At 35.1% G+C, this 12,229-nt stretch overlaps 1 protein-coding gene across 2 annotated transcripts in view; it reads left to right on the top strand.

Annotated features, from left to right (window-relative positions):
* tex (THO complex 3 homolog tex) overlaps positions 1-12,229 on the top strand; it is a 111,259-nt gene that overhangs the window by 76,260 nt on the left and 22,770 nt on the right. For both annotated transcript variants that reach the window (XM_090393333.1, XM_090393332.1), the window contains exon 3: positions 6,924-7,128. In XM_090393333.1, the coding sequence (XP_090249459.1) occupies positions 6,924-7,128 (205 nt within the window). The remainder of the gene's footprint in view (positions 1-6,923; positions 7,129-12,229) is intronic.

Below are 12,229 nucleotides of genomic sequence, written 5' to 3'. Positions count from 1 at the left end.
AAAAAAATGTATAGATAGAAAATTTTTAAGATGTATATAGGCACACTAATCGAATTTGGGTATAGAAAAAAAATTACGCACTAATCGGGAGCGCATTAATCGAGGGATTGCTGTATAATCGTAAAATTGATTGAGATATGTAATCTTACACCCTCAACCCTGGGAATGCTTTGTCTTAAAATTTTATTATGGGTTGGCCTGTTTCAGCCCATGCTTGGGTAGCCATAGAACACATGTTTTATTGCAGCAATAAAACACTGATGAACCTGTTTTTGGTTCATCTTTTTCTGATTTGTGAACAGTGCCTGTTAGTTTGCCCTCTGTGTCTAGTGAGTTACTGAGTGTGAATTGTAAATTTATAGTGAGAATGATATAATCACGTAATCACAAGAAAGATATTTATTTAACCAAATATTTCGGTCTGGAAATAGCAGACCATCGTCGGTGGTATTACAAGAACAGTTTAAAAAATATACAAGCTAGAATACTAACAATAGATCGTTGAAATTAGAACATGCCGCGTGATGTTATATCACTAAGTATGAAACGAAATATTTTGAAGTAGAAACATGATTGAATTTGCTATTAAAAAAAAAAAAAAAAAAAAAAAAAAAAAAAAAAAAAAAAATTAATGAGTAATCTTGATTAGGCTTTCCCAGATTTTTGATATAGATATGCAGTCATTACGATTCAGGTTGGGATGATGGAGCAAGGCCTCCACGCTTTCCTTGAACAAACGTTCGAACCTATAACGGGATCTATGTAAGAGGCGCGTTTTGGACCAAAGGATGCTGTGGTGTCAGTTTCAATCCCGTGTTGAGCCAAACCAGACTTTTCAGGTTTATTGTGAAGAATGGATGATTGATGTTCTTGGATTCTTTTTTCAAGAGAACGTCCAGACTGTCCAAAGTAAGAGAGATCACAGTTGCAAGGAATTTGATAAACTCCAGGAAGAGATAAAGTTGAGCGTTTGTCTTTAGGAGAAGGAAAATGAGAAGACAATTTGTTAATAGGAGAATACGTAGCTGTTAAATCATATTTCTTCAACATTCTTGCGATAGGTTCTGAAATACCGGAGATATAAGGAATAGGTACTCGACGTATTGAATCTTTGTTGTTTTGTGGAGGATTATAAGATGTAAGAAGACGTTGAATACTTTTTTCAGAAAAGCCATTGAGTTTCATGTGTTGCTGGATAGTAGAAAGTTCTTTCTGTAGATAATCAAAAGTAGAACAATTAGTTTTGGCTCTTTTGATGAGACATTTTATAATTCCTGTTTTATGACATGGATGATGGGCTGATTCTTTCAGAATATAACGACCTGTGAATGTTGGTTTCCTGTATACTGTAGTTGTAAGAATATTTGAAGATGATCGGATGAGGAGAACGTCTAAAAAAGATAACTGGTTGTTTTCTTCTAATTCCATAGTAAACTTTATGCGATGATGTAAGGAATTAATACTGTTTAAAAAGGAAGATAAAGTGTTTTTACTGTGAGGCCAAATAGCAAATATGTCATCTATATATCTTACCCAAAAAGATGGTAGAGGGAAACTAGATGTGAAGAGGACTTTTTCTAAATGTTCCAAATAAAAGTTGGCTAAAGCTGGAGAAAGAGGACTTCCCATGGCTGTTCCTTCTACTTGGCTATAAAATTTGTTTTGACATATGAAATAACCAGAATGTATAACGAAATCGAATAGTTTTATAATATCTTGAGGAAAGATGTCAGCAAGTAGTTTTAAAGTTTCCTTAAGAGGTACATTGGTGTATAAAGATTCTATATCAAAACTAACCATAAGATCTGTAGGTTGTAATGAGACATCTTTTAATTTTTCTAAGAAATCTGAGGAGTTTTTTAAAAAAGAACTCGAGTTGCCAATGTAAGATTTCAGTAATTTAGCTAGATATTTGGCTATACGGTAAGTAGGAGAATCAATGCAATCTACTATTGGACGAAGAGGATAGTCAATCTTATGGATTTTTGGAAGGCCATAAAATCTAGGAGGTCTTGCAAAATGAGTTTTAAGTCTTTCAATTGTGTCTTTATCCAAACTGATGACTTCATCAAGGAGAGAATTTAATTTCTTTAGTTGTCTGTTGGTTGGATTATAATCAATTTCTTGATATGTGGAGCGATCTCGAAGCAAAAGAGAAAGTTTTCTTCTGTAATTTACTGAGTCCATAACTACTGTTGCTTTTCCCTTGTCAGCTTTAGTGATAATGAGGTGATTATTTTTTCTCAAGGACTGTAAAGATTTTAATCCTCCACAAAACAACAAAGATTCAATACGTCGAGTACCTATTCCTTATATCTCCGGTATTTCAACAAGAATTTTGAAGAAATATGATTTAACAGCTACGTATTCTCCTATTAACAAATTGTCTTCTCATTTTCCTTCTCCTAAAGACAAACGCTCAACTTTATCTCTTCCTGGAGTTTATCAAATTCCTTGCAACTGTGATCTCTCTTACTTTGGACAGACTGGACGTTCTCTTGAAAAAAGAATCCAAGAACATCAATCATCCATTCTTCACAATAAACCTGAAAAGTCTGGTTTGGCTCAACACGGGATTGAAACTGACCACAGCATCCTTTGGTCCAAAACGCGCCTCTTACATAGATCCCGTTATGGGTTCGAACGTTTGTTCAAGGAAAGCGTGGAGGCCTTGCTCCATCATCCCAACCTGAATCGTAATGACTGCATATCTATATCAAAAATCTGGGAAAGCCTAATCAAGATTACTCATTAATTTTTTTTTTTTTTTTTTTTTTTTTTTTTTTTTTTTTTTTTTTAAATAGCAAATTCAATCATGTTTCTACTTCAAAATATTTCGTTTCATACTTAGTGATATAACATCACGCGGCATGTTCTAATTTCAACGATCTATTGTTAGTATTCTAGCTTGTATATTTTTTAAACTGTTCTTGTAATACCACCGACGATGGTCTGCTATTTCCAGACCGAAATATTTGGTTAAATAAATATCTTTCTTGTGATTACGTGATTATATCATTCAGTCTTATGTCGCAAGTATCCTTAAAACAACAAATTTATAGTGAAACAAATTTAAACAGAAAAATACATTTTTTAAAAGGTGTATGGAATTTAATATTATTTTACTTGTTAGTTTTATGATTTTTTTTGCTTTTAAACTGAAATAATTTAATTTATGATTAATTAATTAGTTGATTTTTAATCAAATATGCAGGTCAATTTTTTTTTTTTATATATGAAATTATGCTAAAAAATACCTTTTTTTTTCCAAGAATTAAAGATCATTAAAATCAATGCAAAATGAAAATAATTTATTTATAGAGTTTACATCAACAAATAATTACATCAAAAAAGCTAAAAGATGCTAAAAGATGTTTATTGATGTAATTATTTAATTAAATCAATAATTATAAAAACTTATTGATGTAATTATTTGTCTCCTAGCCCCCCCCCTCCATAAAATTTTCTGCGGGTTGCATAAACTACATGACAGCACACCCAACCAAAATGAGCATGTGACACCACACACATATATATATATATATATATATATATATATATATATAGTTGTAGTGGTGGTGTTAGAGAGACAGAATATAAACTTGTATTGATGAGAATGGAAATCTTTCAAGAAAGCAGCATGTTTTTGTTAAGGGATGGTCATGCTGAGGAGATACTTATATCTGTGATTTATCTGAATTTTGTTGAAGCATCTAATAAAGTGGCATATACTTTGGTAGCTTTACAGGGATGGTAAATTGATAGGTTCCATTGAGTTGTGTATGTGGTGCAGTCTCCCCCTCCCTTCCAAAAAAATGTAATGAGTTGGGTAGGTACCACAGGATTCTGTTCTGTGACTGCTGTTGTTTAATTGACATATCAGTGGTATAGTTCAGGGTATGACAAGAGATGTTCATTTGTTTGCAGATGATGCTAAATTGGGAAGAGCAGTATCAGGAAGTTCTGATATGATGTGATGTTAAAAGAGTCCATGTGTAGAGGCTTAAGTGCTATGAGGACATCATGTTGGAGGCTTAATGGATTGTGTACAACACTCAGAAAGGATTAAAACAGAATTAATACTTCCTATATTTCGTCTTCAGGAATTACAAAAAAACCAATGTAACATATACACAAATACCACACAATACTAAGCCCAACCACGTGGGTGACTCTAAAGTCCTATCTAGGTGGAGTGGCGTGCCCTCTAAGGGCGGTTGTAGGTGGCCTGGAATGTAAGGTGGGACCTCTGATGATAAGTGTTTCCCAAATCTTAGGAAGCTTCATGGAACCATATTTATTAAGATTTGGTTGATTTCTGAAAGCTGCTGCTGATTCTAAAAATAGTCTCTCTTTTTTGAATTTGCTGTTGTGGAGCATGGTGGTTTTTTCCATGAGATCCTGTGGGTTGTATCCAAGAGATGGTCATTGTCCATTGACTATAGTCGTGGTTGCAGATGTATGACTGGTGTTCCTCCAGGCAGATGGTTGCTGATCTGCCTGTCTGTCCAAAGTACGTCATCTTACAGAAACAGGGTACTTTGTAAACTCCAGGCACTGAGAGAGGAGGGAGCTGATCTTTTGTAGAACAGATAAGTTAGCAAGTTTGCAGTGGGGCTTAAATGCTATGTGTAGGTTGTACTTTTTTAAAATCTTGGCTATTCTTTCCGATGTGCCACGGATGTAGGGTATGTTGATGGCATTTCTAAACTCTTGCTGAAGAGAAGACTGGGGAATGGGGGGAGAGGAACTGGTTTTTTTTTAATACCGTGATTGCTGTAGCCATTGGAGAGGAAAGTGTTCTGTATGTGATCAATCTCAGTTGTAAGGACAGTTCCACTGGAACAAAGATTGTGGGCTCTCTTGGTTAGAGTTTTAATAATGCCATATTGTTGAGCAGGGTGGTGGTGGGAGAGTTTGTGAATGTGTCTGCCTGTATGCGTAGGTTTTCTATATACAGTGAAGGAAAGTGTACTGTTAGGAAGGCGTGTAACTAAGGTGTCTAGGAAGGGTAAACAATTGTTCTTTTTCTTTTCCATCGTAAACTGGATTCTTGGATGTAGGCTGTTGAGGTGACTGAGGAAAGAGTCTAATGTGTCTGGACCATGAGGCCAAATATCTTAGCCAGATAGAAGGTTTGAGAGGAGCTGAGTCTATGGCTCGTTTTTCAAAATCTTCCATATAAAAATTGGCAAGAAGGGGGGGGAACCCATGGCGGTTCCCTCTATCAACTCTACTCTCAGTCCACCAACAAACAGCAACTACAGAAACGCCATCTACTGTCCATTACCACCACTAGTATTTTCACAGATCACAAACATCCATGGTGACAGCAGGATTTGAACTCTCAGCCTTTTGGCTGGAGAGCGGATAAGCTAACCATTCAGCCAGCCAGGCCAGCTTATATATAAATAAAAACCGTCTAGCCTAGCTGTTCAGCTAGGCTGGATGGCTTTTAGCAAGCTGAAAAAAAAAAATTCCTGTTTAGTAAAAGGCATCCTCTGCATTAGGCTGTCCAAAGATAGACTAAAGTTCAAGTCTAGTCACTGACTGGAGGAACTTATTCTAAGCCTTTCTTTGACTGGCATGGGCAAGCAGGTTTTTTCTCCAGGAAACTTCATACAGTAAACTCAAGAAAATCGACCATAGGATCCCCAAAAATATATCCTGTTAGGGTTATGTACCAAGAGATGGCAGCACTTGTTTGCCCGTCTCTTCATCGGTTGCTGCTTATAATTAGTGATAGTTTTGGGCCAGCTATCTGTGATTTGCTATCAGTGGAGATTGAACTGCTCACTCAGTCTCCAAAAGCTAGGTAGAGCTAAAAGACCTCATCTACTCCCTAAAAGGCGTTAACTGACTTATTTTTTTAAATAAAACCAGAAAATAGAGCTAAACTTTTCAACCAGTGCATCATCCCAATTATGACATATGGATCATTAACATGGCTAATAACCAAACAAATACTGGACAAAATGAGGAAAAATGAGTGCAGAATGGAGAGAGCCATGCTAAACATCAAACTGAAAGACAAAATAAGGAATGCAGATATAAGAAAATAAACGAGTGTTGGATATAGGGGAAGAGATTTTAAAATAAAATGGAGATGGGAAGGACATACTGCTCAGATGAACAGCAATAGATGGATGAAGACAATCAAGCAGTGACATCCATATGAAGGAAGACAAATGCCTTTACAACCAGAGAGAAGATAGAAGGATGACCTAGTGGAGATGGCTGGGGAATGTTGGCTTGGGGAAGCATTCAACAGAGAAAGTTGGAGGCAAATAGGGGAGGCCTATAACCATAAATGATTTTATAAAAAGGGCTAGAAGAAGAAGACATGGCAGGAATGAAGGGAATGTTACAACTATTTTTTTGCTTGGAGGGTGGTGAATGGGTTGCCAGAGGCAGTTGTGGGTGCTTCATCAATGAATGAGTTTAAGGAGAAGCATGATAGGTATTGTGTGAATAATGGGTCTCCTGTAAAATCTGACTCCATGGATATGCCCATAGTAATAATAATATCCTGTACATCCCCTGAGGGTATGTATCCAGAATTTAGGTCTTTAGTTGGTTCTTTATAACCAAAGTCATTGTTGCTTTTAACTAAAATATTAGACAAGTGACATTAATTTTGCATTTTTACTTGAGCTAAATTTATAATTACAAGAATGAAATTATATTTGACTGTTTTTATAAATGCTGTTAGAAATAAAAAATATTTTTGTTAAACAATTTTTCTTTCATTCTTTGAAAGAGAAATTTTCATGGATTTATGAACCTATTGCCCTCAAGATAGTAGTGTACACTGTAGATTTGGTGTGGGGAGTGGATTGAACATACACATGTACTAGATAACTGATTTTGTTTGTTGTGAGAATAATAATTTACATTAGAAAAGTATATCTTTATATCTGTAGGTGAGAATATAAATATTTGCTGGTCTCCAGATGGTCATACTATTGCTGTTGGTAATAAAGAAGACTTGGTTACATTTATTGATGTAAGAACACACAAAATTCGCACAGACCAACAGTTCAAGTTTGAGGTAAACGAGATTTCGTGGAATAATGAAAATACGTTATTTTTTCTTACCAATGGTCAGGGCTGTATTCATATTTTAAGGTGAGTGGAACTTTATATTTGCTGTTTTATCTGTTTCATAACTTTCAAAATTAAGCAGCATTAGTGGCAAAGGTGGTAATTAATGGGTTTCATTTTCCATTTAGATAGCTCTTTAGAAGGACCATCCATATTTAATTGAAAATGTAATTTATTAATTTTTGCATGTGCAAGCTTAAAAAAAGTACTATAACAATAAAGATATGAGCTGCATGTTAGCTGATGAAACAAACACATCAACTATTAAACTCATTTACAAAACATTCATGTTGATGTTTATTGGAGTGAACATGCATTTAGATAATTACAAACTAAATTTATTTAGTTAATAATTACTACGCCATTATTTTTCCTTGTCCACCAAGGACATCTTCATGGACAGAATGAAATACACTAAGCATGCACAAGATGGCAAACACAGACTGAGAGAGGGGATCCTGTAGTCCTATTTAACTGGTGCTTACTGTGGGTGTGGTGATGAAATTTGGCTGAAGGTTGCACATTGATGGTCTCCTAGATTTTTGGTAAAATGAGGCAGCCAAATTTGTTAAGATTTGGTGAACTTTATAATGTTGTGGCAAATTCTAGAAATAGTCTCTCAGATTTATATCTGCTTCTGTATAAATGGTAAATTTTTCCATTGGATCTAGTGATCTATATCTATATCATGATCTTCTACTCCAGAATGGCCTGTGGTGTATGTAATGGACATATCTGCTCTTTCAGATGAATATTTGCTGTTCTTCCTCTTTCTCCAAAGTAAGATGATATACAATGATGAGCAAGGGTGCTAGACCTCAGAATGATCTAGATGGTGGAATGGATAAGAGTAGCTAATTTTTGGTACAGCTTGAAGGAATATATATGTCATACCTAATAATAATTGTTTTCCCTACCCTGCCTTGGAAATATCAACAGCTACATACGAGATTCTCCAAATTTTTCCATTTCATAGCCTGTGTTCAAAAGCGGGTGAGATTGCCATGTAGGTCTACTGTAGAACAAGAATGGTGATCCACATTGAATCACCAACTTTATGGGTCTCTAGAAGAAGCTGGTTTTTGATTTTATTCTTCATTATTTTTGAGAGCATTAAGAGCATTGAATGATAGATGGCTGAATTTTATTGCCCGTTTTATTAATTAGCTGGGAGCAGCGATGAATTCAAATTGTTGAATAGATGCAGATGAGTGGGACATCTTGTAAAAGCTATACAGGATACATGCTAAAAGCAACTATCTTGTGCCTATCCTGTACTCCAGGCTTTTAGCACAAGTGGAGGGATACCATATGGTCAAAGGACCAGGGGCGGCTCGTGCATAGGCACTGGAACTATACTACCCCAATTTTTCTCAATATATAAATATATTTATTAATTTATTTATATTCGCTTGTAAAATTTAATTTTTATCATCAACAATCCTATACAATTCTCTTATTTTGTATAAAAAATAATAAAAATCCATCTTGTAGCACTTAGGAGGGCGAAGGACGCTAGCAGCACTATGTTTGCCACAGTGTCATATCGCTTCGTGTGCAAGCATGTGCATGTCATAGTGAGATGTGAGCTATTAGGGTAATGCGGCACTCTCCATCCCATCGCATAGTTCCACTGTTGTTTATATGCAGTTTGCGCCAGTAGTAGAGTGTTCATAGTGCTTATCGTGTTTACTCCATCTCTTTAAATATTTGGACATTACAATTAAAGGATTTAATTGTAATGTCCAAAAATTGTAAATCCATTCCTTTAATTACAATTAAAGGAATGGATTTTATTTTTAAGTAATTTTGAATTATACTAAACTATAATTTTATCAATAATAAACAATATTTTTTTCATGAAATAAAACAAGAAGAATATATTTTATTTTTAAGTAATTTGCATTATACCAAACTATATAATTTTATTGATAATAAACAATATTTTTTCATGTTTAATTTTTTTTTAAATTTTTACCATAATTTTGATATTTTATCCAAGCATGTATACACTTCGAAATATACATACACAACTACAGTGTGTATATATATTTCGAAAGTTGCAGCACCCCCACAATTTCAAGCTACAAGCCTCCACTGCAAAGGACTTAGTAGTATCAAAGCTACTAAGTATTTTCCTGTGTCCCTCTGATGAAAGATCAGAGGAGACATACTGAGAATGGTTTGTATAATAATGATGGAGGGGTGCAGGTGAGGGAATTTGCCTTGGTCATCTAAACAAAAGTTGGAGGAGAATACTGATGTTGAGAGATCTTCTTTGTCTAGATGTTTCCATTGTACCATCAGGATAAGAGAATGAGAGGCAGAAACATAGTGAGGCAGAAGTTTTGCCCAATAGCTTGGCAAAGGACTAATACATTCTCCTGTTCAAACCATCAAAAAATCTAAAGCAGACTTACTGCTTTCCTCTTATAAAGTTAGTTTTAAATTTGTCGATTTCTTTGCAGTTATGAACTGTAGTGTAAGCTGAGTGAGTATTTAACTTGGGTCACTAAGTGTGTGATGATTTTTTTTTGCTTGGAGAGTTTGAGTGGGATATGGAAATGAAAATGCTCATCATACCAGCAAGAATGATTTTAGTTATTAGATCAAAGCAAGTACTGGATCTGGACAGTGGAAGCAATAATCAGACATGGAAAAGGGAGTGTATAGCATGAGGATCATCCCATTTGCCACCATTGCAGTGCCAAAGGACACGGTGCTGAGATTGACTTGGAAAAGGGCAATTTGTGGAAAATGAAAAATTGACAAGGTCAGTGGCAACTTGTACATAAACACTGCAGCACCCGTAAGGAAAAAACGAAAAAATTAAATTTTGTTTGCGTTTATAAATAATAACAGTGCTGATAACATTATATAAATGAAATACAACATGTTAAAGCTTACAGCTTATGTTTCGACATTGATTGAATGGTTAATAATTGGAATTGTTCAATTAACGCTTTAAATTACGAAACAAATGCACTGTGATCTAACGCAGCATCGGAATTATCACATTCGTCCAATTGCAGCTAGACTCGCTGATATTTGTTTGCACTTGCCACTGCACATAACAAGTGAATCCGACACTGCTCCACGAGCAGTGTCGCTACAGATAAATTGTATGCTCGCGTGCGTTATTTCTGTGTACGAAACTTTTATTATTGGTGTGTGTTCGTGGTGAGGGTGAAATATTTTTGGTAAATCTTATTTTATTCTGTTAAAATAACAGAATAATTATGTATTTATTATAGATACAAGGGTGAATTATGACTAGTGTTACTGTTGAAAATATTAAAAGAATTATATTTTCTCAATTATCGTTACATGAAAAATTATCGTCACACTAAACAAATGCACTGCGATCTAACGCAGTGTTGGGATTATCACGTTCGGCCAATTGCAGCTAGACTCACCGATATTCGTTTGCACTTGTCACTGCACATAACAAGTGAATCCGACACTGCTCATGGAGCAGTCTACAGATAAATTGTTTGCTTGCACGCATTATTTCTGTATACGAAACTATTATTATTGGTGTGTGTTCGTGGGGAGGGTGAAATATTTTTAATATGTAAATTTATTTATTAATAAATTGGTTACTGATTAGGAAAGAGATGAATTATTTTTCTTATTTTGTACATGCAGCACCCTGACTTAAAATTTTCACTGGTCACCACTGGACAAGGTTATGGTCAGACTTACTATACATATGAAATTCTTCAATACAGAAATACATTAATGTATTTGGAGGGAGAGCTGATTAGGAATAATGAGGTGCATTGTCAGTGTTGAAATCCCCATAGAAGACTATCTCACTGTGATAAACTTTCAGAGATAAATAATCAAAAAGGTTAGTGCAGTCTTCAGAATTAGGAGAATGATAAAGGCAACAAAGTGAGCTAAGGAAATCTTGAGCCAAAGCAGATTACATAAAAGAGATTCATGTCTGATAGCCCATTGGAATGGGATAAACTAGACAAAAGCATGTGTTCTATCCTTCTTAACAGAAGACATCATGAATGATGAAATTGTGTAGAGTTGAGGTGAGCTATTGTTATAGATGATGCCAGTTGAGGAGCAGTGATGAATATGAAGTCAGGTTTTTATTAAGTGGCAGTGTGCACATTATTGATGTTAGTTGAGATTTCACATCTTGGTAAATCATTATGGATGCTTTTTTTTTTTTTTTCACATAGAATTTTGATATTTTGTAGGCATTTTGGAAGGTATATTTCTGTTGTTTTGTTGGATTTTTTAGAATATAATTTTTGTTGCTTTTTTTTAACCTCTATGATGATATTTGTTATGCTATTTTTCATGATAGTGAAATTTTATACAGCCAGGGCATGCAGCAGGAGTGAAGGACTTTTGAACACAACTCCCACACAGAGGGTGCCCTGACTCCAAGCATAGCCACAACGGTGTCCCTGCATGCTGCTATACTCAGATGCCCTCCAGGTGCAACCTGACAGAGTAAGCAGCAGAAGCAGCATTATTTGCCCATCTGATTGAGAAGCCTCCAGAAGCTTTACCAGCAGATTTAGTCCTATGTACCATCGTTACTATTTAATTCTTGAATGGAGGAGGATTTTTAAATTTGCTTTACCATTTTGACTAATCGTGTATAAAGCAGTCTGATATACAAGTTGAACCATAAAAGAGAAATTATTTCTATATGACTACACAAAAATGTTGTAAACCTGTTCTGTGTTAGTATTATAGGTAGGCTGAGAATTTTTTTTTTGTTTTCATTAATTTTATATAATTTCTTTTATTTCTTAAATAATCTGGACACCCCCCCCTGCTCTGGAGACCAAACACGGAACTTTTTTAGGCTATACAATAACCACTTGGCTAGATGAGCTGGCATACGCTGGTGGAACTGATGTGTGGACCATGCTGAAATTCACTTAATTTCAGTCATCCTGTAGCAGCCAAATCCTCTTCCTACACCTTCATGTATGTATGAATATGTATATCTAGGGTTACCAATTTTCCTAATAATGAAATCACTTTCCATGAAAATCTTAACATTCACAACTCAAACTTTCCTTTTCTAACAGTACTGTTGGAAAAATGGAACTGTATTTATTTCCTATAGGAAATAAATGCAGGTGCAAAC

This window comes from Typopeltis vanoorti, chromosome 5 (assembly GCF_054136105.1).
Source record: "Typopeltis vanoorti isolate ZY-2024b chromosome 5, IOZ_Tvanoo_1.0, whole genome shotgun sequence".
NCBI lineage: Eukaryota > Metazoa > Arthropoda > Arachnida > Uropygi > Thelyphonidae > Typopeltis > Typopeltis vanoorti.
Note: the sequence above shows the minus strand (reverse complement) of the source record. Positions and strands in the feature narration are given on the sequence as shown.